The 25,320-nt window shown below is 39.0% G+C and overlaps 3 protein-coding genes across 4 annotated transcripts in view; 2 read left to right on the top strand and 1 right to left on the bottom strand.

Moving 5' to 3' along the window:
• The window catches only part of mRRF2 (mitochondrial ribosome recycling factor 2), a 45,751-nt gene extending 28,278 nt beyond the window's left edge, over positions 1–17,473 (top strand). Inside the window, exons 13-14 of one of the 2 annotated variants that reach the window (XM_071597796.1) lie at positions 6,273–6,422; positions 17,182–17,473. In XM_071597796.1, coding sequence (XP_071453897.1) covers positions 6,273–6,422; positions 17,182–17,346 — 315 coding nt within the window. In that variant the 3' untranslated portion in view covers positions 17,347–17,473. The remainder of the gene's footprint in view (positions 1–6,272; positions 6,423–17,181) is intronic. The other variant, XM_071597795.1, reaches the window with a different exon arrangement.
• On the bottom strand, positions 17,439–23,455 carry LOC139698859 (uncharacterized). The gene is made up of 4 exons (XM_071597797.1): positions 23,251–23,455; positions 19,687–19,793; positions 19,286–19,405; positions 17,439–17,886 (listed from the first exon to the last, which is right to left on the bottom strand). The coding sequence occupies exons 1-4, from the start codon at positions 23,318–23,320 to the stop codon at positions 17,749–17,751; spliced, it is 435 nt and encodes a 144-aa protein (XP_071453898.1). The 5' UTR covers positions 23,321–23,455; the 3' UTR covers positions 17,439–17,748.
• Positions 23,456–23,691: 236 nt separating this feature from the next.
• The window catches only part of shtd (anaphase promoting complex subunit 1), a 106,107-nt gene continuing 104,478 nt past the window's right edge, over positions 23,692–25,320 (top strand). The window contains exons 1-2 of the mRNA XM_071597460.1: positions 23,692–23,830; positions 24,124–24,261. Coding sequence (XP_071453561.1) covers positions 23,807–23,830; positions 24,124–24,261 — 162 coding nt within the window. The 5' untranslated portion in view covers positions 23,692–23,806. The remainder of the gene's footprint in view (positions 23,831–24,123; positions 24,262–25,320) is intronic.

Here is a 25,320-nt window from a genome sequence, read left to right as displayed (position 1 = left end):
AGGCAAGTGAATGGCGTTCACCAAATGAGCCGAGACCAAAAAAACCACGTCGTTTTCAGTCAAAAAAGAAGGCAATGCTGACGGTTTTCATGGATTACAACGGTGTAGTGCATCATGAATTTTTGCCAGAAGGCCAGACAGTAAACAAAGAGTATTATTTGGGCGTTATGAGACGTTTGCGTGAAGCAATTCGCCGAAAGAGACCAGAAATGTGGGCAGAAAACTCGTGGATTTTGCACCATGATAACGCACCGTCGCACAGTGCTATCATTATTCGTAATTTTTTGACGAAAAATGCAACAAATACCATCCAACAGCCACCGAATTCACCTGATTTGGCTCCCTGTGACTTCTTTCTGTTCAATCGAGTTAAAAAACCATTACGGGGAACGCGTTTTAGCAGCCGAGAGGAAGTAATGGAAAAATCGCAGGAAGCACTGATGGACATACCGAAAACCGACCGTAACTTTTGCAAATGTCAAGTTATGACACTAAGATTTAAAGGGAATATCAACAACAGATGTACCAATTTAAAAAAAAAAAACAGAACTCAAATCGGAACGATGGGAGCGCCACACGGTGGTTATTCCGGGAACTTTTTGATCAAGGTAGTATTTTCAATATGAGCTCTTAATATATACTCAAGAGTTTGGATCTTGATACAAGAAGAGTTCCATTCCTTTAAAAGAAATCACTTCCCACATCAAGTTATATATGAGGTGTGTTCAAAGAGGAAAGAGAATTTTGTAATAGTTTTGCATGGTGCACCGTGAGTTCTTGACATAAGGTCAAACGATCAATAAAGAGTACTACTTACAAGTTCAATGCCATTCACGTGAAGGTAGACAAAAACAATGCCCATAGTATTGGAGGAACAGTTCTTGGCTTTTGCACCACCATGATAATGCACCTACTCACTGCTTGTTTGTGAATTATTTTGGCCAAAAGCAGCACCAAAGTAATCCCATGTCCCAGCCTCCATATTCGCCAGGCATGGGTCCTCTGTGACTTTTTTCTGTTTCCAAAAACGTAGAGAACCTTAGAAGGAAGTCTTCACTTTACAAGCTGAAATTTAGAACGCATTGCTGAGATATACCGATATGAGCTTCATGTGCCAAAGGTCGAGTTCCAGGAATGTTTTGAGGATTGGAAAACGTGCTGGCATACAAGTGTATAATATCTGATGGGGACTATTTCGAAGGGAATAACATTGAATTAAATGAATGAATGGAGTTCTTTCAAAAGAATTCAGATTCCCATTATCTATGGAACACACTTCGTATTGTTTCCAATGGTGATTTAATATTTTCCTATTATCTAGTTATAATGAATTTCAGAATAGCATATCTGAGACTGTCGGAATTGTTTGTCCTAGATTTGAGGATATCAACCTAGGAACTATTAGTGATAATTAAGATTACATATTTTTTTACAATTTAGCATGATTTTCGTGTATTCTATTGTATTAATAATATGCATTTAACAAATGTTAGCAGCTCATCTCGGTGACCACTATTTTGTTGTCATGAACATATTGCGTCATTAGTTAAGAGTCTGTAAATCTTGTCTTGAAATGGGCTGAGAATGTCATCTTTTAATCTTAAGGTTTTAAATATATAACTTTTTCTTTTTTGACTTTCATTTCTGACTTTGTTGTTATGAATTTAAAAAGTGACTTATGGAATAGTGGATGTTGTCATGCCTTGTTTTGGGTTTATGGTGGCAGATGATGTCTTGCTGCAATTTTATACCGGCTACAAACTTCCCTGTGATATGCATTAGCTAATCTGATGATAATAGCAACCAGCATTGATTGCATTAATTTTCAAACAAAGCCCAGGACTAATGAACCCACATGAGCAGATGAGAAATGTAACCTTGTAATGTATTCATAGCTCAGATCTATGTATTGCCTGTTTTGTCCATACTATGACCTGACGACAAAACCTAGTTACTTCTCGAATGTCACACTCTGTTGAATGGTGATTACAAAGGGTTACAGATAAATCATCAAAAGAAAAGAAAGGATTCACCATGATGCCTGCTATTTTTATTGCAGAAAGGTGAATATCACCCTGGAGGCGAAAGTAGATATTTTATTTTGAATATCATAAGAATCAAGATAACCACACCTGGAAAACTTTGATTTTTTAAGTGACTTGCAGAGCCTGGAAAATTACAAAAATCTTGTCAAATATTGGTTTCATTTTGGTGACAATTTTGGTGTGTTCATCTGCATAGTAGTTGTATTTGAAATGCTGTCATTGAGCATTCTATCCTTCCATGTGCCCTCTGCGGTGCGTGTCTTGAGGAAAGCACCAGCAGTGTTCAACTCCTTAATGCTCAAATCATTTTTCCATCATTCAAATGTTTCTCATAATGTGAAGAAACTTGATCGCTTAATAAGTAGTCTTATGTCTTTATGAATAATTAGTTCTCAGCACAATCTAAACTAAATTTATAAAAGGCAAGAATTTTTTATATGATTTCCTAAACTTATCAGGTTTATAAATTGCTGAAAATTTGCCTGGAAATTCTGCAAATTTGGATTTGGTAAACGTGGGAATGTCCTGGGACTTGGACTTGCCCTTATATTTTAATGGCAGCCCCAATAGTCCTAATCATTTCGGTGGCAAATTCTCCAGTGGGTGTTTTATTGGGAAAAAGGAGATTGTGGAGGACCTATTTCATCTCCATTGTTCAAATGATATGGACAATATTTCTTTAAAAGTCTTCATTTGGTCAGGATGAAGACTTCGACGGCTAGTTGATGCGAGTATTTCCTCTGACCCAAGTTATTCAATCATGAGAACATTTTAAATCTCATTTTTTTTTTCATCTCTTATCAAAGAACTTTGGGAGTTCACCTTAATTACGAGAAGGCATATGAGGCATACTGCTGACATTAAGCACCATTTCACATCTCTGCTGATATGAGCAGTGATAAAGGGTGGATTTAACGATGTCCAGAATTTTAATTAAACTCTTCATATGCACTGACTGCCCCACGGTGAGATTGAAATGAACTCTGATGGTAAGAAGTTGCAAAAAATGTATGCCTGGAAAACGTGGATGGGCCGGGCAAGGCATGAGAACTCAGTGTGGGTACTAAAATTCCTTGCGAAAAATTTTGTTTCATGGACGAAATTTTTTGAATTGAATTTTATGTTTGAATTTATGTTTCCACTGACTTTAAATATTTTGTAATTTTGAGCAATCACCATGGCTGCAATACGTAGTTCTTACTCTTGCCAATTTATGTTCTAGGAAAATTATAGGTCTTTATACAATAAACTCCCAATTTCCACACCAATGACAGAACAAGGGTACACAGATAAGTGGGGAACACATAATCTGGTGTTCAGGCTTTTTCTGGGTTTCCTTGCCTGCAGTGTGTCATCAAAATACATGAACCCACTTAGGAAAGAGCATGGCATCTGCCAGTGAGTAGATCTTTGTTGGATGAGCATTTCATCACAGAATAGAATCCCACAATAGCATAGCACAGAGCACAAAAGCCCGAAAGGGTGACGCAAAGCCTGGCATGATCCATTGAACTGGCTGCTTGACACAAGGAATTTCACAATTAAATAAAAACAGCTGAAGTTCAGCTGTCTTAAAATCCATTGTTTGCAGTCTGTTGCAATTAGAAAACGGCAGGGCAGTTAGCAGTGCAACGATTTCCAAGTGTGAAAATCATACCCCTTGACTGCCTAGTCAAGGCAAACCCATTTTTAATGGTAGATCAAATAAAAATATATATGGCTGAACAATTGTTATCACTTCAAATAATAGTCAGATATCACGGTAGTTTTTGCTGCTTTAAAGCATATATCATAAAGCATATATCACCCCTTATTATTTGAATGTAAACTACTTCCCTGGAAATCATAGTTTTCTCTGGGATGGTGTGTCATTTAATCCAACATAGTTTCTGGGACACAATGGTTGATTCCATGTATTAAATATTAATCATGGCCTAGGTGTTGCTTATTACAGCATCATCAGGTGGCTGATTATTCTGTAGTGAACAAAACTTAGGTCATAATAAATATTTAATACGTGGAATTGACCATTTTTGTGATGTTTTGATGTCACGCAATATTGCTTGAATCTTCAGATGTTGATAGTATATGTAGTTAAAAGAATAAAGTGACTCACATGTTTCTCCCTAGCTCTTAAACTTCCGTTGGTGAATGCCACATTCAAAACAACACAGGGATGCCTCCGCTCTCTGTTTGTCGGTGAGAAATTGAACCTGGGATCTGTAGTCAGTAAGCACCCTCCTGGATCTCCTCTTTCTTTTAGCCTGTTTAATTCCTGATTTATCTCTGTCAAAATGGCTAATTGCATCTGAGTTTCAGTATTATCAATAAGACCACGTGTTTTCCTTTCAAGGCCATCTGCCAGGGCCACGGCCTTTCATAAATGTACAGTAAACTACTTTCATGCGATGCTTCCTCTCCCAAATGATGAAGGGTTCCAAAGGAGGTGCAGTACATTGGCGGCTGATATGCATGCAATTGTTCCCAGGCAGACGAGGATGAGCTCGCTTGATTTGGCAGTGCAAGTCGAAGAGACAGGGAATACATTTTCCGTGTGTTGTGGTATCTGTTGTGTTGAAAAGAACCACTCATTTTGGGGCCGGCTGTGGAGGTGGTAGATTCTGTGCCATACCCATTGTGGAACATAAAAACATCAGCAAATTAGTGCATTGGTAGTTCAATAAGTCATCAGGAAAAATTGGAAAACAAAATTATTCTGGGTGGATTTGTTTTTATTTTTTAATTTAATCTCTCCTTTTAGCTGGATACACTTTTCCCAGCTTTTCTCCAACTGTTTTCAGTCATTCAAATAGTAGGATTTCAGAAGGTCTTCAAAATAGGCATGTGTTGGCGATGGCCTCTTTGTTCAATGTGAAACATTTTCCACCTAGCAATTTTTTCAAGTTCAGATTATTAAAAAAAGTCACTGGGGATCAAATTGGGTGAATACGGTTGATGCTGTAATAATTTAAGGTTTAATTTCACAATTTTCAAAAACGAACTGTACAGCTGTGCACCCATGCATTGTCTTGATTGAAGAGAATTATTTTCTTTGCAAATGAGTTTTTTCTTGATTTGTTCGCTCAGCTGGTGCAATAACAAAGCATAACACTCGTCATTTATCGTTTGTCCTCTTTGCAAGTCATCAAGGTAGGATGATTCTGCATGCATTCCATAAAACCATTGCCATCATCTTGTCGGCCGATTTCACAGTCTTTGAAGCCAGATCGGCTTTACAAGCCCACTGTTTCAGTTCTTCCTTTGTCCCTGGAGTGTCATATAGCATCAATGATTTGTCAACAGTTATAGGCACAGTAACTTGTCAGGATTGATGGAAAATGCCAATACAATCTCCGAATCAACCACATGATGGCATTTATTCGTCACTGACAGCAAGTGTGGCACCCATCTTATTGAGATGTTTTTAACCCTGAATTTTTTTGTGCAAAATTGAAAACACTGGCCCTTATGATAAAACCTTTGGCCGCAACTATTTCACAAAATTTGATTCATCGATCATTCAAAACCATATCATGGATTTTGGCAATCATTTTGGAGGAAGTCACTTCCCCTGGACGTCCCAAGTGATACTAAACATTTGTAGATGTACAGCCAGGTTTAAACTCATTTACTTAATTGTAAAGAGTCACAAACACAGAAGTAGATGTATCATGAACTTCGTCTAACTCAGCTTTCATCTCTCATGGTGTTAAGCCTTTTAAACAGAAGTGTTCAATCACCTCAGAAAACTCATTTTTTTCCACTTTTCTAAATGCACAGTTTTTTGCTTCAATTGGTAGTGAAAATGAAACAGTGTAATGGATATCGCTGATACTTAAACAGCAGTCTAATGAGAGAGGAGGCTTACTTTCTCAAGCTAAACTTTTCCAATGCAACAAGCACTATCTCTTGAATTTTCTAAAGAGTAATTGAGCAGCCCATGCAGATGCAGAATCCCTTATGCAGACAGCTATCCCTCTCTTTGCCACCCTTACATGCAAGTGCTCAGGTATGGGAAGTAAACCCATCGCATTTCTTTCACTCTACCATAACTGTAAATGCATGGAACCAATTGACAATGCATGGGTAATCCACACTTCAGATACAGGAGTTCTTCGCAAGGATTCAATTGTATTTGGATAGTGAGCATCAATTGGGATCTTCTCTTAGACTTCCATTGTCTGTGAAAATAAAAATTTGATTTTTTTTAATTTCCTTGTGTTTCAGTTACTGAAGGAGGTGGGAACTGTCCTCATGGAACCAATGATGCAACTGGAAGTTGTCTTGGATTCAGACAATATGCTCCGTCTTGTAATAGCCGACTTGTCTCGCCGCAGGATCTTGCAGCAGGAGGTAGAAGAGCGGGGGAGCCAGTTGGTAAGTCACCTGGGCGAGCCATGTCCAAACCAGAAGTTGGTTGATGGGGTTGGGTTGACCTCATATGAAGCCCTCCAGCATGTGAAATGCACACGTGCACTCATATAAGGGTGGGGGGGGGGTCACCTGCACTCTCCCTGGAAGATCTGCTCCTCAACAAGTCACACAACTTGGGTGAACGTGAGGTTTTCCAAGGTCGCTTAGACCTGAACTTGGACCCTCTTTGTCAACGACTGAATCCTGAGCACTCAAGGCTACCATGTCCTCCCAAGTAAATAGATGCAGTCATAAATTAATATTACAATGCCATCAATGTGACTTTGTTGAATCTCACCATTTAATTCTCTGCTCTTGATAGTATTTGTTCCAAAACCACCAAAAGAGGGTAAACTAAAATTCAGAAGTTCTGTTCTCCATGAGCTTCTCATTTTAAATTCTTATGAGATTTGTTCAAAGAAGTGACTTTTTTGGGAGGAGAGGAGAGAATGCTCTCAAAATGACGATTGTGGACTTAAACCTTGGAAACAAGTGAATTTTATTGAGTTCAAAAAAGAAGCAGATGGTTTACTCACGCGTACAGCAAGGGAACTGGAGTGAAAGGCTGCTCATGTTCTTAGGGCTATGCATGAGATGTCGTAATTGAATATGAGGAAAATGCAATGAAAAATGAATTGTAGGTTATTTTTGTGTTATAATTCCCAGCAGGGTATATTATTCCAGTGCATCAAATGTAGTCTCTTGGTGATGAACAGCATTCTGGAGTTGGTTAGCCTCAGAGTATCATCTCTGATGAGTTGATGTGTTGTTAGACTGGATTTTGTGTGAGGAGAGAGCATGTTCAATATATCAATGGAGCTGCATTGAAGAAACTTAACTTCATCGCTTGAGCATAGAGATCACAGAAAAATAAAACTGTTGGAGAAAGAAAAGGAAAGAGTCTGTTAAATAAGTGTTTTTTTCAAGGTGTGAGACGTCTTGAATATTTTAAGCATTTGGGACCTTGGTAATCAGTAAGATTGGGGTTATCAGCTGATTAAAATTTGCATTCATGCCTTAACCTACTGGGTATTGTATGAAATGAGATACTACCTTGATCAAAAAGTTCCCGGAATAACCACCGTGTGGCGCTCCCATCGTTCCGATTTGAGTTCTGTTTTTTTTGTTAAATTGGTACATCTGTTGTTGATATTCCCTTTAAATCTTAGTGTCATAACTTGACATTTGCAAAAGTTACGTAGCCAAGAGTACATCTATCTCTGTGTGTGTTGGCGATTTTTTACAATTTCAGAAATGGATTTAAATTTGCAACAACGAACTTGTATTAAATTTTGCGTAAAAAACGGATTTAGTGGTGCACGGACGTTGGAAATGTTGGAAAAGTGTTTCGGCAACGATTCTCTAAAAAAAACGGTCGTTTACCAGTGGCACGAGCGGTTCAGAAGTGGTCGTGAGTCAATCGAAGATGATGAACGCAGTGGCAGACCATCGACATCGAAAGTCGGTGAAAAAATTGATAAAGTAAAAGAAATGTTGGTCAATAACCGCAAATTAACCATCAGAGAAATAGCGGAGGACTTGAACATTGCCTATGGATCCGCCCAAGACATTGTGGTTAATGATTTGGGTTTCCGTCGTGTAGCAGCAAAGTTGGTTCCAAAAGACCTCAATTTCATGCAAAAAAGAGACCGTGTTGACGTCGCAAAAGACATGATTTGCGAGGCTGAACCCGATCCCACATTCATCAAAAGGATCATTACTGGAGACGAGACGTGGGTTTATGAGTACGACACGCAATCCAGACATCAGGCAAGTGAATGGCGTTCACCAAATGAGCCGAGACCAAAAAAACCACGTCGTTTTCAGTCAAAAAAGAAGGCAATGCTGACGGTTTTCATGGATTACAACGGTGTAGTGCATCATGAATTTTTGCCAGAAGGCCAGACAGTAAACAAAGAGTATTATTTGGGCGTTATGAGACGTTTGCGTGAAGCAATTCGCCGAAAGAGACCAGAAATGTGGGCAGAAAACTCGTGGATTTTGCACCATGATAACGCACCGTCGCACAGTGCTATCATTATTCGTAATTTTTTGACGAAAAATGCAACAAATACCATCCAACAGCCACCGAATTCACCTGATTTGGCTCCCTGTGACTTCTTTCTGTTCAATCGAGTTAAAAAACCATTACGGGGAACGCGTTTTAGCAGCCGAGAGGAAGTAATGGAAAAATCGCAGGAAGCACTGATGGACATACCGAAAACCGACCGTAACTTTTGCAAATGTCAAGTTATGACACTAAGATTTAAAGGGAATATCAACAACAGATGTACCAATTTAAAAAAAAAAACAGAACTCAAATCGGAACGATGGGAGCGCCACACGGTGGTTATTCCGGGAACTTTTTGATCAAGGTAGTACATTGTAAACAGCTTGTAAAATTTCAATACACACAATATTCCATAATTCATTTGAATGCGTGAACCATATGTGATCTGAAGCTACTCTTCACAAAATTTGAAAGCTTGAATCCCAGCATGGAATATTTTCAAAGAGGGGCATTTTGTGCACCACCCTGTATTTACAAACTGCCCAAGCTTAGTGCCCTCGGGAAATAGACTCCAGCCCAAGCTTAGTGCCCTCAGGAAATAGACTCCAGCCCAAGCTGAGTGCCCTCAGGAAATAGACTCCAGCCCAAGCTGAGTGCCCTCAGGAAATAGACTCCAGCCCAAGCTTAGTGCCCTCAGGAAATAGACTCCAGCCCAAGCTTAGTGCCCTCAGGAAATAGACTCCAGCAAACTGATATAAAGTATTTCTTCCATTCTCAGTTCATAATAACAATTGTATAAATATATGTATGCTAAGCCAAACAATTGAGAAATCATGTATTTCAAGTGCATTAACCATTTGTTCTAAATTTCATGATCGAGCCACTTCCTCCTTTACTGGCTGGTCACTTGAAATCTGTCAGGAGTCATTTGCATTGCTTCCATGTTGGATGTGATTTTTATTCATATGCAAGACACCATTCAGCTTTTTGCACTGGTGCCTGCGTAAATAAAATGCACAAACATCTTTGCTTGATATTTCAAAGATTTAAAAACTTTCCTCACTGTTGTAAGTTCAATTTTCAAAGTACTTATCGGCTAGCCATACATGAACAGATCTCCTGTCAGATGTGTCCCTACGAAATCAAATCTCTCAGTCCAATACCTGCCCATTAGTAGAAGGCGACGGATAATCGAGGGCTTGATCTGACAGTTCAAATCTCACTTTGCCCAAACACTCTGAAATACATTAGCATGCACCTACATACTTGAGCACCAGACCAATTGCTCAATTATGCTCTCGAGTGCGCAAATATGCTCAAAACCTCCGCTACCCTCCCCAATTGAGTTGCTACAAGTTTGATAAATATGGGAGAACAAATCATATTGTCTGTACATACTATATGGAAGAGTCTGAGGGTAAAATTATCCAATTGTGCAATACTTCGTGAAGTATTGGTGCAATAATTTGTGAGATATTTGCGCAATAATTTAAGTATGCATGATTGATGCAAGAGTATCTTTTTGGAGATAAGCAATATTAAAGATGATATCTTTTCATAAATTCTCGCTCTATGCTTATGTGATAACTCGTATTACTCATGTATTAATTTGCCTACTGACCTAGAAGCGTATGGTAATTCAGGAATCTCTAGCGAGCTAACTTCTATGAAATTAGGATATTACCAGAGATAGGAATGGTTTTTATAATTTGCTAGTAAGAAGAGTAGAATATTACAAATTGTTTATTTCTGAAAACCAGACACATTTACAAATTGAGTAGCTTCAGGGGGCGTGATGTGGTGGAAGTCGAACATAATGAATAACTGATCGAAACACTTTTCTGCTTGATAAAAATTTTTATTTTACGACTGGGTTTCGATGTATTACATAATCATCAGGTGATCACCTCATAATGATGTAATGCATCAAAACCAGGTCGTAAAATAAAAATTTTTATCAAGCAGAAAAGTGTTTCGATCAGTTATTCAGACGCATATAGTATAGTGTACAAACTAATAAGTTAAAGGTCAAGACATAGTTGCAGAATAATTACCACAGCAGTGCAAAGGACGTGTGGCTGCATGATGCCTATGTGTTGGCTTTTTTGGCTTAGATTTAAGCCCAGTAGATCTCATGCCTCTCAAGCTTATTTATTTACTGTGCCGCTACATTAAATAGGATATTTCACTAGGCTACAGCAATGATCATCTCCTTCATATGGGATGTGAAATATAATTTCAAATTGTAATAGCTCCTCAAAATGATAGCTGTCTTGCCATAATGACTGGCACTAATCTCTAAAAAAATGAGGGGGTTAAGTTTCCAGCCGGCTAAATACAATAGCCGAGGATGGCCTCATTTCCAGCTGTTTGTTTCCTTTATGTTGAGTTGCCAACAAAGTACCAATGGACATATCAATTTTGAATCGAACAGTATGTACCTTGAGTGACCTTATGCTTCATGATTGGTTATTATTTCATCTTGATGGTATCAAGAGGGTTATTGAGTGACACCACAGACCTTTCAAACCAAAAAAAAGTTTCTGCTTTACGGGAAAACGAGAATAGAGCAAATCCTGAGATGCTGACAATGCACACTCCCTGAGACAAAACACCCCATTTAGGGCATGTACTTGCAAATGAATGATTAAAAACTATGAACAGCAAAAAATCACCAAATGAATGATGGAGGATGGCTAATGGGTGAAGCACAGATCATCAAAGAACATGGCTAACTGAAGTATATGTGTAAAATATGATTGTGTAGTAAATGGAATCTATTCGCATCCACGAAACGGTTATAAAAAAGCTAGTGGCTGTGATTAGGAAATAAAGGAACTCTCATTTAAAATTCCATTTGATTAATCTGAGTGTTCATTGGTAACAAAAGGTACAATATTTAGCATTTTTCAGCCATTTTAATCGAAGGGTTCAATTGTAGTTTTGGAAGCACATAGGACTATCTGATCAAGTGCACAGTATTGTCTTCAAGAGAGCTAAATCAATCCAGTGATCAGGGTGAACAAAAAAAAATGAAAATGATTGTCAAAGGAATAATATGCATGTAGACAAAGATCACTTATACGGATTCATATTTTTCATATGATTTACTAATTAAAATGAAGCAGTGTAAGTAATGAATGACTTATTTGTTGCACAGTGAAACTGTCATTATTAAATCATTTCTTTGTTGTGGGGTCTTAGAGGCACAGAGCAGCAGGGGTTGAGAACATATCTCAAAAATCATCATCAAAGGGTAGCCATCCAGAAGAATGGGAATATCTCCCTCACTTCACCATTAGGTGTTGACGAAGGCCTTCCTCAAGGATCAGTGTTGGGTCCAATCCTCTCCCTTATTTATGTAACTGATATGTTAATCCTCTCAGCAACTGTGTCTTGTTTGCACACGACTGTGAGCATTGTGCTGCATCAGAAATCTTTTCAAGAGATGATGGCTTTAATGTGAGTCCATTATTCATGACATGGACATGTGGTGCCATGGGAATGGGCATTATTCTTAGTGAAACTAAAACTCAGGCCATGATATCCTATGCAAAAGCCTGTCATTTTGATAAAAGTACTTCTCATCCTCTGACAAATAATTGTAGAGTTATCAATGACTATAATTGTTTGGGAACACACTTTGTTAAATACCTGAAATGGGATCTGTGCACCACACACCTCAGTGAAAAATTAAATTCAGAGTACTATCCTTTTTCAATTCTGAAGCATACTGTTTGTATGGATGTTTTAAAACACTCTACTATGGTCTATTTCATTCTCTTGTATCATACTCTGGGGAATTGGGTCTTTGACTAAGTTAACTAAGATATTTATCATTCAAAAGAAACTGCTTAGGCCCATGTACGATAGACCCTACAGAGCCCACTCTTTACAAGCCTTGTCATATCAACAGTCCCCTTTGCGTTTATTTATTTTATCTTTATTTTGGATAGTCATTAATGAGTAACTTTACTTTTTGATGTACCATATATGATCATAATGTATTTTCCCACCGTATAAAGAGAATATGTAATTCTCAGGGCTAATGAATAAGAGAGATTAATTAATGGGATGAAGTACAAAAATGTTCAAATAAAATATTACTCCATATCAACAAATTTTGATTTAGTTATCAAAATAAAACATTTGAGAAAGCAGAGGTACTTCAAACTTGTGGTGGTTAATATTGTGAAGTTTCACAGCATTTATTATCTATATGATTGTAATTTTATTGAAACATTTTGTTGGAATTAAAGAAAAACAAGAATAATCCGGCCATAGAAAATTTGAGAGGTTACTGTATTTTAAAATGAACACTAATAGCAGACTCAGCAAAAGGCTTCAGGGTATACTTAAATATTTTTTGTGTTTAACAACTGCTGAGTAATTATTTTATTCATTTATCATCAAATGCCCTGGCCAATGAGAAATAATTAACATAAGGATACTAAAAGAAGTTTAATGATACCAAAAAAATTATAAATCTACTTTAGGAAAGTCTAATATGTTTGCAAATTTAATGAATTAACATCAAGTCAATATATTTATAGTTAAATGACCATTATACAAAATTTATATCTAAGAAGTATTATATTATTTACAAGTAACCATAGATCAATATTTGACATTTGCACTTCACCTTCAATATGTTTTTCCCTTTAGTTAAATCAAATTCTAAGAATATACCTTTCAGAGCTCAAGAGAGCCATTTCATCAGATTCCGTATGTATGTATATATGTATGTATGTATATATGTATGTATATATGTATGTATATATGTATGTATATATATATGTATATATGTATGTATGTATATATGTATGTATGTATATATGTATGTATGTATATACGTTTGTATGTATGTATGTATATATGTATGTATATATATATGTATGTATGTATATATGTATGTATATATGTATATATATATATGTTTATGTATATATGTGTGTGTGTGTATATGTGTGTGTGTGTGTGTGTATATGTTTTTTTTTTTTTTAAGAGTTCAGGGGAAATGCTTTATGCCCTGATAGACAAGAAACCCTCATATTTCCTGTCCCTCGTGTCGGACTCCCACCGACTAAAACCCCTCGTCTCTTCCTCTGTGGTCTTTATTTTCTCCTTTGGTACTGCTGGTGGCTTATTACTTCGCAGAGAGACCATTAGCCGTAGCTTTTCCTCTAGTACTATGCTTCTGTTTCCATTGTTGCGCTCCTGGCGCGCTCTGCTCGTCGTAGCTCCTTCATGATGGCGGTAATGAAGTCGCAAATCACGCTCCAGGTTGCTTCCGACGAAATCATATGTTCCACCAAGGTCTCTGGCGTAAGTTGAGTGTTTAACTTTAATACAAGGGCGTCTCGCAATGCACTGAACCGTGGGCACTCAAAAATGACGTGTTCAGCATTCTCCTCGACTCCTTGGCACGTTGGGCAGTACGGCGAATCCTCATGCTTGTATTTATGCAGATACGCTCGATAACACCCATGACCCGATAGCACCTGCGTGAGGTAGTAATTGAGCTCCCCGTGGGACCGGTTTACCCATTTCGCCATGTTAGGGATAAGCCGGTGTGTCCATCTTCCCTTCATTGATGTGTCCCACAATCTCTGCCATTCATTAACACTCTCTTCTCTTATTTCTTTTCTGGTCTCACCTGTCGATATCAGTTCTTCCTTTCCTTTGCCAGGAGCTCCACTGGTAACATACTCGAAATCACGTTTATGGCGTCCTCGGAAACTGTCTGAAAAGCGCTTGCCACCCGCAAAGCACTAATCCGGTATGGCGCTGCTACCTTCCTTCGATACCCCTTCGTCAGCAGTGCATCAGCCCATATGGGTATCCCATAGGTTAGCACTGAGGTTATAACCGATGCCAGCAGTTGTCTTCTTTTCTGCTTGGGGCCACCAACATTGGGCATAAGCCGTTGCAGTGTGGAAGCCACTACAGAAGCTTTGCCACTGACTTGCCCCACCTGCTCCTTGAAATTTAGCCTGGTGTCTAGGGTCACCCCAAGATACCGAATGAACGGCCGCGATTTGATCTCGGTATTGCCGGCGTAAAGAGTCACTTTCTCGCACCGCCTTCTGCTGGAAACGAGAAGCGCTTCAGTTTTATGTTCTGCCAATTGCAATCCAACAGAAAACATCCATTTCTTGATCGCAAAGAAAACCTCCCCGAATATAGCGGTGACTTGCTCCACAAGTTTAGCGGTAATTACCACCGCCAAGTCATCAGCGAATGCCACGAGGCGCACCTCGCGCGGTAGTCTCAGCAGCAGTACCGAATTGTAGAGGATGTTCCACAGGAATGGCCCCAGTACTGAGCCCTGGGGAACCCCTCCAGTCACTCTATACGTCTTCGGTCCGTCTTCTGTGTTGTACACTAGAAACCTGTTATGCAGGTAACTCGCCACCATCCTCCGAAGACACCATGGGACATTAAACTCCTTTAGAGCCTCCATGACACACTTCCATTTCACTGAATTGAAGGCATTTTTGATATCTAGAGTGGCAATCAAGCAGTACTGCTTGGAGCCTCTTGTATACCTTTTTCCTGATATAGCGTCTTCTGCAGTATTGACCACCTTGCTTATCGCATCCAACGTAGAGCGGGATTTTCTAAAACCATACTGGGTTTCCGCCAGCAAGGGATCCACGACCTCCTCGATCCTGTTATAAATGATCCTTTCGAAGACTTTTCCAACCGTGTCCAACATACAGAGCGGACGATAAGATGATGGTTCATCCGGAGGCTTTTTTCCTTTAGGCAGTAGAACTAATCTCTGCCATTTCTACTTATCCGGGAATGTTCCTTCCTCGAGACATGTGTTATACATATCAAGGAACATCGCAGGTGCAGCCTTGATAGCTATCTTCAGGGCCACGTTTGGGATTCCGTCAATGCCAGGAGCTTTGTTGTTTTTCACCCTTGTTGTTGCAGTGAGCATCTCCTCTTCCGTGATGGCTGGAATTTCCCCGTCTGCCTTCTCCTCGATACCATAACTCTCCTCTTTCTGTTCAGGGAACAGAGTTGATACAATTCTCCTGAGAAGCACTGGACAGGTAGGCGATGGCATGGGCTGGCTCTTGAGTCGACTCATGACAACCTTATACGGCCTGCCCCACGGATCGCTGTCAACCTCCCTGATAAGCTCTTTCCAGCTTTCGGTTTTGGCTTCCTTGATGGCCTTTTTGAGTTCTCTTCTAGCGTCCTTGAACTTTTCCTCCATTGTGGCAAACGTGGGCTTCCCTCGGGCCCGTTGAGCTAGTCTACGGGCCCGGTGACACTTACTTCGAAGACTTTCAATCCCTTCGCTCCACCAGTGTACCGCAGGTCGACTGTCATTATAGTTCTTCCGCGGCATAGTTACATCACATGCTTCAGTTACCCTTCGCATGACCTCCTCCACCTTTTCTGTCGCCTCTATATAATTCACAGGACTAGTGTCCAATGCCTTGCAAAAGGGATCAGCTTCGAACAGCTTGGCTCTCCAGCCCCTTGAGTTCGATCTTGGTGGTTTTGCCCCTCGCTTCGCGTCCTCATTTATCTCCCACAGTATGGCCTGATGATCACTGTGGGTGTAAATGTCCTGCACCTACCATGAGAAACAGTCTCCCTTCACTAGACTACTACTCACAAAGGTGAGGTCCACTATAGATGAGGACTCTCCCTTGACGAAGGTGGGCTCGCTACCTGTGTTGAGCAGGACCACATCTAGGGCCGACCAAGCCTCAAGCAGGGCTTGCCCCCTTGCATTCGTCCTCCTGCTGCCCCAGTCCATCGCCCATGCGTTGTAATCGCTGGCAATGGCTACCAGGAAGCAATCCTTTGCATCTGAAACCAGCATGGTGAGGAAATCCTGGAACTCGTCCAAAGTCCAACTGGGTGGTGCATAGCAGCTGTAAAAATGTACACCCTGGACCTTTACTCTCACAAAACTTGGTCTGTCTGGCAGCCAGTATCCTGAAATGGAGACCTCCCGCAGGACCAGATCACAGCCTTCCCAGTTCCATCGAACACCCAAGGTTGGGTATCCAGATGTCTGTAGGGTTCCAAGAGGATGGCCAGGTCCGGCTTCAGCTCCTGCACCGTCTGCATGAGCAGATCCTGTGCTACCCTGCAATGTTGGAGGTTGAGCTGCAGTACCCTCATTTCCTGAGCTTTTCCCTTCCTTCTCTTAGGCACTCATTGAGCATCTATTTAAGTAAGCCTGGGTCTTGCAGAGCAGCTACCTTTATGGCCAGCCCCGGGACTCCATCTAGGCCTGGAGACTTGCCTACTGCTATCCTAGAAGCCACTGCTCTAAGTTTGGCTTCGCTTACCTCGGGTACTTCTTCTGTGTGTTGAAAATTTCTTAAGCCTGTCTCAGCTGCCCTTTGCTGCTGCTCCGGAAATAAATGTCTAACGACTCGGTTCAGAAAGTCTAGACAAGATGGACTTGTTCCACTTCTGGGCTTGATCTTATTCATGACCATTTTGTATGTGTATGTGTGTGTATGTATGTGTATGTGTGTGTTTGTATGTGTATATATGTGTGTGTATATATGTATATATATTTGGACCCCTTCAATTGTAAAACCTGGAACTGAAGTGTATAATTGTAAACCATCTGTGAACATGCATAATCATAAAATAGGGAATAAGCTATTTCCATTTTTAATGAACGTTGATTGTGTTTATTCTTGTTTGAAATATTTTTTGGTGTTTAAGGTTCTGCACGCAATTGCTCCATTAGCTGAACTACTTGGATATTCAACCGACTTGAGGACTCTGTCTTCAGGAACTGCATCATTCTCAATGGAGTTCTACAATTACCAGGAGATGGCAGCCATTGATGAATCATCAGCCATAAAGAGCATAACAGGATTTAATTAAATTTAGTGACTATTAGGATATTAATACATTTTACAGAATTTTATGTACAAAATATAATTTTCATAAATAATTATTGCTTGTTCAGTGTTTATTTTGAATTATTGAACATCATCTCTTCAACACTTTATTTGTAAATTAAAAGATTGAAAATATTTGATTTGGTGTAGATAAATGCTTGCCATAACATCTAAACAACTAATAATTACAAATTAATTAAGTAAGCAATCTCATCCGCACAATACATGTCAATGTACAGATAAAAACTATCCAGCAGAGAATTGAGCACTCAAGCTAGCAAAGCAATGCAGTCGAATGGATGCAGTTCTCTAGTTGTCAATGCTCACACTGTTTACAAAAGCACAGACTGGTTAGCCAGTTCTTAATGGAATCAATCCACCATTTTCACATTTTCTCCTCATCAAAACTTTCACTCGCCTGCATCCCCTGAGAGCAAGTCTTAAAGATCTCAACATCCTTCCCTCTCTTTATCTGTCCTAGCACAGCTAAAATGTTGTCCATTTCTTTTCCTAGATCCGCAAACTGAAATTTTGAAAAAATTGTTAGTTCTCCTGTGAATTAAGAAGGCGATCAAAAATCTTCTGGAAATTACCTGTGACAGGGCTAATCGTAACCATTAGTGAATTATGGTTTATGTTTGTGTCGAGGGACGCACTTTTTGGACCCTTTGAGAAACGACTCCACTCCCCCCCTCCTCACCAACAGACCACGAGCCCTGTGCCACACCCTCCCCCATAAAGCAGCCCTCAACACAAACATCCGCACATCTCCCTCAACATGGCGTGGGACAAGTGAGCCCTCCCCCTCTTCATACTCCATGAACCAGGTAAGAGCAAATGCTCCAAAATGTACCAAATGATGTTGCATCACAATGAAATCAGTGTCATACAAAAATAAAAGTTAAGTGTAAATCCAAGTGGCACCAGATATTGCTAATTTGAAATTCAGTGTAATTACTATTAATTCATCACAAGATGAAAATGATGCCTGCAAACAAAATTGCATAGGTTACTACGCAAACAAACAGAGAAGAAGAGCTGACAAGAGTATGTTTCTACATTATCGCAAGACCACTTCTAAGTCAATAACATTTGAGCGAGCAGGTGTGAATGGCAGAGGGTGTAAATGCCAATGGGAAATAGACAGGGAAAAATGGATTTGATCACAAGAGCCTATTAGGTTATTTACTTCAGGCACTGTTCTCATTGAAGGGAGCCAGTTTTCTCTAGTAGTGACTTGATAAGCCACAGCTGAGCTTTGGAACAAGTGATGTCAAGAGAAGGCTGTTTAAGTTCTAAATGAAATGTATGCCACCCAATACTCCAACAAAAATTTATCGTGATATCAAATGATCTGCAATTAATACAAAAAGGCCTGAGGACAATGTCCGAAAGATCAACCAGAAAGACTAATGCAAACTGAGGTTGAGTTCAGGGACAGATGTATTAGTGAGCTCCCCATACCGGAAGCATATTTCTCAAAGATAAGGGTTAATTTATCAGTCCCATAAAATTAGTCGGATTTGCAATATTAAACATTAAATTCCACTTAGACAAGCATTGAGCCATTTGCTGCCAACAGATATGGTTGAATGTGAAATATCGATGGACTTGCAACTATTGTCTATAAATAATTCAAAATTTTTTTTGTGTCTTAATGGAAGATCAAGTAGTGCATAATCAATTATTCAAAATATGTAGTCAGATTTCTCTTTGCATCTGCATAAGGTACCACTGACTGGGGGGGAAAATGTTTTTTTAAACACTTAGCTCGATGAAAACAGATGCTCCTGCAATTTGCCCCATAAAATGAAATGATTTTCTCAACTTTGCTTCTCCATCGATGTTTATCATTGTTTAAAAATAATTCGCCCAAATGAGCAATCATTATTAATAAATCCATTAAGTGATGCAAAGCTTACTTCATTCAGCAATGTTGACTTTCCCAATGGCTCATTGGATGAATCAGAAACCATTTCAAGTTCTGAATCATCTCTCTCTTCAAAATTTTCTTGGTCCTCCAACATGATGTCAGTGGTTTCCTGTATATCATTGCAACATTTCACATCAATAATTATAATCGTGATAATTTCATCAGCCAATCAAGCAACATGATGAGTTCAATGGTATTAGGCTAAACTTAATGAACTTCACAATGAACGGAGGCAAAGCAAAACTTAGCAAGTTCCATAATTTGTCATTCAAACATTTCAATATAAATAATGTGGAACTTAGTGTTTTGTTTTGTCCCCGTTCATATAAAATATTTTAAATTGCCATAGGACCTAACTATTATACAATTACACATTAAAACATTACATACCAGAATGTGATGTTCCATTTTCATTTTTTTTGAAAGGTACTGACTACACTTTTTCGGCAACAGTTTCCTCATCCTGATAATGCTGTACGCGAGCTTGGCATATTCATCTGATAGAATGAAAGGAAATGTGATGAAAAGAGTAGGGTCATTCCATATCAACTCAGCCAACCATCTCAAAAATACATTTTGTTCCCTCCAGTGTTTGGTCACATTTTTCATGAGTTCCTAACGTCCAGAAGCATTTAAAATTGACACCACATACATATCTCTCTGTGAAGTTGTTAACGCTAAGTCACATGAAAGCATCATGAATCCATTCCTCCATTTACGAGTAGTACATGAGGTGGCGGATGCCTTCTCAATTGATGTAATAACAGACTCCGACAAGGAGTGCCATCCTCCTGCATCCACCGCTGGCGGTGAAATTGAGATGCAAGTCTGCTGAGGGCACTCGGCAATCATCACAATGCTTTGATCTCATGCATAATCTAATCTAAGAAATATAAAACTTTCTAGTTTATCTTATGCATTTCTACTCCCACCTATGCTTTGTATCTTATTTCAGACTTTCTTGGTCTATGATTACATGCATTTGACATCGGCACACGTGTAGTTGGCAATAGATCAGCGTTTAATGAATCTCTCAAAGTCTTACCCCATCTAACATACATCTGCGTTTTGTGCAGGTGACAATTGGCTCACTCGTGAAGGGGTCAAGGCAATATTATGAGCCACCTGTCTGAAAGTATTGTTTGAGTGCTGGTCCCTCTACAAGTGATTTTCTGAAAGTAGAAATCTTTGAAGAGATAACTTTTGAGATTTAATTGCTTTATTCAGCTTTGTCAAATGGAGGAGCCAGATGCACTATTATTTGGAAATTCTTGGGAGATAGGGCTGGGCAATTAAAGTGTACTGTCACCCATGCCAGAGGGTCGAAGGTTAGGAGCCAGACGAAAGGAAGTCCACGCAGCGTCTGTTCCTCAGTGAGGCGGCTGCAATGGCGTCTGACCCCAGTGGGGCGGCCAGTAAGTGATGGTGTCAAATTAAAGACACTATTGAGGAAGGCAACGGGAAACCACCTCAATTATCATTCCCAAGACATTGATGGGCACCACAGATAATATGAGTCCTGGCAACCATGGGGCTCGGCCCAATCGGCCATGTGTCGTGCCCGGCAGCAGGGGAGGCAAGGCTTCCGTGGTCGTCATCCCATGAAACCCATGCAAGGGAAAACTGAAGCGGGACAGAAGACGCAGGAGAAGAAGACCAAAGTAGTTAGAATAGGAACATGGAATGTTGGGACAATGTTGAGGACAGGGAAATTGGAGAATATTAAGTAAGAGATGGAAAGGGGAAATCTAAATATTTTAGGTTTATGCGAGGTGAGATGGAAGGATAGCGGGCATTACAGGAGTGATAATTATAGAATGACATGCAGCAGTGGGGATGAGAGCCAACAAGAGGTCATATTAGAAGCGTAGAAACATAGAACAAGCAAGGGATAGAGTATTACTATTAGAGATAAAAGAAGAACCAACAAACTTGGTCATTGTTCAAGTATGCCGCCAAGCAAACATAAGGAGGAAGAAGTCGATACAATATATATTCAGTTAGAGGACATAAACACGTGTGTTCCTGCAGGGAAACATTTGCGTGATATTTCCTTCTATTATGTTTCTAACTAATCCTTTGTGCCTCATGTGTGCCCAATCCATCTATTTCTTCTTTGTCGTAGAGTTGTCCACATGGTCCTATCGTCTTCTATATACTTCATCGTTCCTCACTTTGTCTGTCCATTCAGCATTCTCCTCCACTACCATGTTTCAAAGGCTTCTAGTCTTTGGATGAACTTATTAATAACAATCCCAGCTACAAAATTCTTTGATTGAGTAATAAATGTTGCGTGTATGAGTAAATATAATTTATCTAAATATGATGGAGTCAAAGTCTGTAGTACTGACCATCTGGGACAATCAGCATTGAATGTTAACCAACAGGATTCAAACCTTCATGTACGAAGAAGGGGGATTTTTTACCATGACTTGAGAAAAAAGGTGCACTTTATATGCCATTAAATACATCAGTGAATTCCTATTTTCAGATTTTAAAAACCTGAACTAAATTTAATGGACATAAAAACTACACAGTTTTCTATATTACATAGCTGGGTGGTGCATTGAAAATGGTAGTAATTTGAAATATGTCCTGTCAGATCCAATTGCTTATGCTCTATGGTCATAAAAAGTTTTCAAAATTACTTGTGCTTAAGGTTTGAAATTCTTTTTTGTGGTTTTATATTGTAAAGAGGGGATTTTTATTTTAGTTAAATATGTACAAGTGAGCAACTGCAATGAATGGCAAGTGAATAATTCAGTGAAAAATCTTGACCTGCTTAAGAAATAAACAAGACTGTTGAATAGTTTTTTCTAATGTAGTTAATTCTACAGTTCCTTCTAAAGGTCTATAAATCTGTGGGTAGGAAATAAACACACAAGGAGAATGCTGACTTCATTATTTGCCCTAATGGTCTCAATGTGTAGAAACACTTCTTTCACAATCTTCATTAAATGGCCAACTACATCCAAATCATCTACATATGCAAATCTTGAGATGGATGTGAAGTATTTCCAAAACCCCAAACAATGTTTAAAGAGATATATGCCAGCACATCCTCCAGCATCCATGTGGTTTCAAATAGATCTAAGTGATCTATTAGGATTCTTATGAACGAGTTAATGTTTGCTGTAATGCATGCTAACATTTGCTGTAGTAATTCAAAAATCTGACCATTTGTTGGCATTGAAAATGCTTTTTAAAATTTGTTCCGTTTGATACTGACACAAGCAACTTACCCATCAAGCATGCATACAGAATAGACAAAATTGGTAGAGCAATTGGCTTGTGTCAATTGCTTTCAAGAGACTACGTGCCATAATGTTTCATAGTTTTGCAGGGATAAGCTTATTTTTCCTGCTTAATTGAAAGTCTAAGTGTAAAGGCCAACACAGCATGACTGACTCTAAAAATGTTTAATCGGATCTTTGATACCCTGCAGTGAACATTTTATACGTGGTTTCAGTGTGTGAATACAACCTAACTTAGTTTTACAAATTGGTTCTGAGACTATTGTCTTTCATTTTATTTCCAGTTTAAGTCTTAAGTAATTGGCGGCACTGGAAACTAAAGAAACCAACCAAACGAACAAAATTCTTTTGCACTCGCATGGTCGGGGCATTTTGCATGGCTGGTAAATACATTTACACAAGAGTTGTCTGTTAAACCTCGACAGTGAAAACTGATGAGACGCATTGGGCTGGCACCACTTCACTGGTAATAGAAGGGTGGTTTCTCCATTTCAATAACTCACCACAGAAAATTGAAATTTGAACACCTAAAATCGTCAACAGCATGGTAGAAAATTATACGAATCTCTGTACATGGGAGTGAAAAACGTGCAATTGATAAAACTTATTCTATTCGACACTACAATGTGAATCCCTTGACGGGAACATTGGGAGAAATGATAATTTAACAAAACTTATGATGGTTAAATCATATACAAACCTTCAAGAGTATCCTTAGAAGCCGCTTTTTCGTCACTACAGGCCATCTGCAGCAAAATTTGACCCTTCATAAGAGTAATAATTTCCACAAAGCGGACCGAAACTTTTGGCGGTTTTTGACGAAGTCTTTTCAATATTTCAAAATATTCCACCAATCCAGACCAACATCATTTCACATCGCTGAATACCAGTTATCAGTTTGTTACCAGGTGTCATTCTTGTAGAAGTATCTATCAATAGCGCTAGATGGCGGGGTAGAGGGACCCCTAAAAATAATGCACAGAGAGACCTTGTTCTCATATAGCTCTGGTGTAGCCACCTAGCGCTGTTAACTGGTACTTCGCAAATGTACAAATTGTAAAGAACGATTTTGCATTACTGTTTGTGTTTTCTGAATTGACAGCGCCAAAGCGCATGGTTCACTTGCGCCAAATACATTTGATTCAGTTATTAATACTCGTGCCTTTAGTTGATCGTAATCAAAAGAACATATTCCTGCATTTACGTCCACTTGCAGAAAACTACCGTCTGCAAATCTGGATGAAACGAAGGAAATTATGATAGCCGCTTCTGATCCTCAGGTTAATATTTCTAATCGGTACTTAAGTTAAAAGTCTTGAGTTTACACATGCATGCTCTCAGTGCTCTGCCAGGCTTTAGAGTCATTGACACGAAGAGTGTGAACGATACTAAAAAGTTGGCTTAAACCGCTAAAAAAGTTAATAATGAGATTCAAGTATTAAGTAATACATGAATTTGTCGAAACATAGCCGGCGGTTTTCTATTTTGGAATTGTTGTCGAGGTAATAATCTCATTTGTTATACTTTCTTAGGGATCGCTATGTACTGATGAAACCAACGTTTCTGATTATAGGAGTTCGTGCCAAGTGGTAGGCAGCAAGTGAAGCGACATCCTGGCGAGGTTGTACTCCCGTCAATTCAACCTCAGTTTCAAGCAGAGTCATTGCTTCATCGATTTAGCCAAGTTGCTATCTCTGAATCTTCGCCAAAGGTAACAGAAATATGTTTATGGCATTTAGCGGGCTGTAAGACGAGGCCTGATCATTTAATGTTTTCACGTACTCTACGTTCTTGTAACTCTTTTTTGTCTCACAATAATTTGTGGTTCTTGAGTCATATTCGTTATTATATCAATTATGGTGGAAGTTTCTGTTATTTCAGTTAATGATTCCGGCATGGTGCTGAACAAATATCAGACATGCCAATCAGTCACGGATGAAAATGTTACTCAATATGATGTGTAAAAGTCGCCGAATGGAGGCACGATATTAAAACATTTTGATCGGCTTTCAAATGTGCATTGTTTTCATCAAGTCTTGATAACGATATTAGCATATTTCACTGAGGGCTTGTCGATGCGTTTACATAACTTTCTGTACATGTTCTAGTTGTGGAACTAACCTCGCCTCATTTAATGGAAGTATCTACCAATTTTATTTCACCCCAAAGAACTTCGATAGCCCAATGGATTTTCAGTGTATTTAAAATACTGCGAAGAACCTAGAAGCTAAAGCAAGTATTCCTGCGGTATAGCTTCCAATTCTTAGTCACATCGTCATCATGATACTTAACTCACTGCGTGTGGATTAATGGAAGCATTTTATAAAAAAAGGGTGGATTTTCTGAGCTGAGTATATTTCAATTTAACCATAGTTGTTGATATCTGTTGAGAAAAGTCTTTGAGATATTCCCTTTGACTTAAATCGGGGCATTTTCTAATAAATCTTGGGGATGATCTTGAACATGTTGTTTTAATCTCAAATTTTGTACCTTGCATAGTCTTAAGCTGTGTATATGTTCTAATATGCAGTAATACTGGTTTTAATGCAAGATGTGCATTTTGAGGCCAACCATATTGTTTCTTGAAATAAAAACCATAAATGACACGGTTTCAGGTGTAACATGGTAGAAATCCTTCATGTTGAAAGGAGACATTTTGCTTTTCCACCTAGAATTTTTTTGTTACGACCTAGGTTTCATTACAGTGTAACATCTTCAACTTGGAGATGTTACCCTGTAATGAAATCTAGGTCCTAATAAAAAAATTCTA

This window comes from Hetaerina americana, unplaced genomic scaffold (assembly GCF_022747635.1).
Source record: "Hetaerina americana unplaced genomic scaffold, ioHetAmer1.1.p SCAF_9, whole genome shotgun sequence".
Lineage (NCBI taxonomy): Eukaryota > Metazoa > Arthropoda > Insecta > Odonata > Calopterygidae > Hetaerina > Hetaerina americana.
This window is presented reverse-complemented; position numbering and strand designations above follow the sequence as displayed.

Excerpts from the sequence above, each read along its gene's own strand:
- LOC139698859 (XM_071597797.1), bottom strand. The coding sequence starts at position 23,320 with ATGAAGGGTCAAATTTTGCTGCAGATGGCCTGTAGTGACGAAAAAGCG. Across the intron at positions 19,794-23,250 it reads TTCTAAGGATACTCTTGAAG|ATGAATATGCCAAGCTCGCG; the intron begins GTTTGTATATGA and ends TCATTCTATCAG. Across the intron at positions 19,406-19,686 it reads AAATGGAACATCACATTCTG|GAAACCACTGACATCATGTT; the intron begins GTATGTAATGTT and ends AATGATATACAG.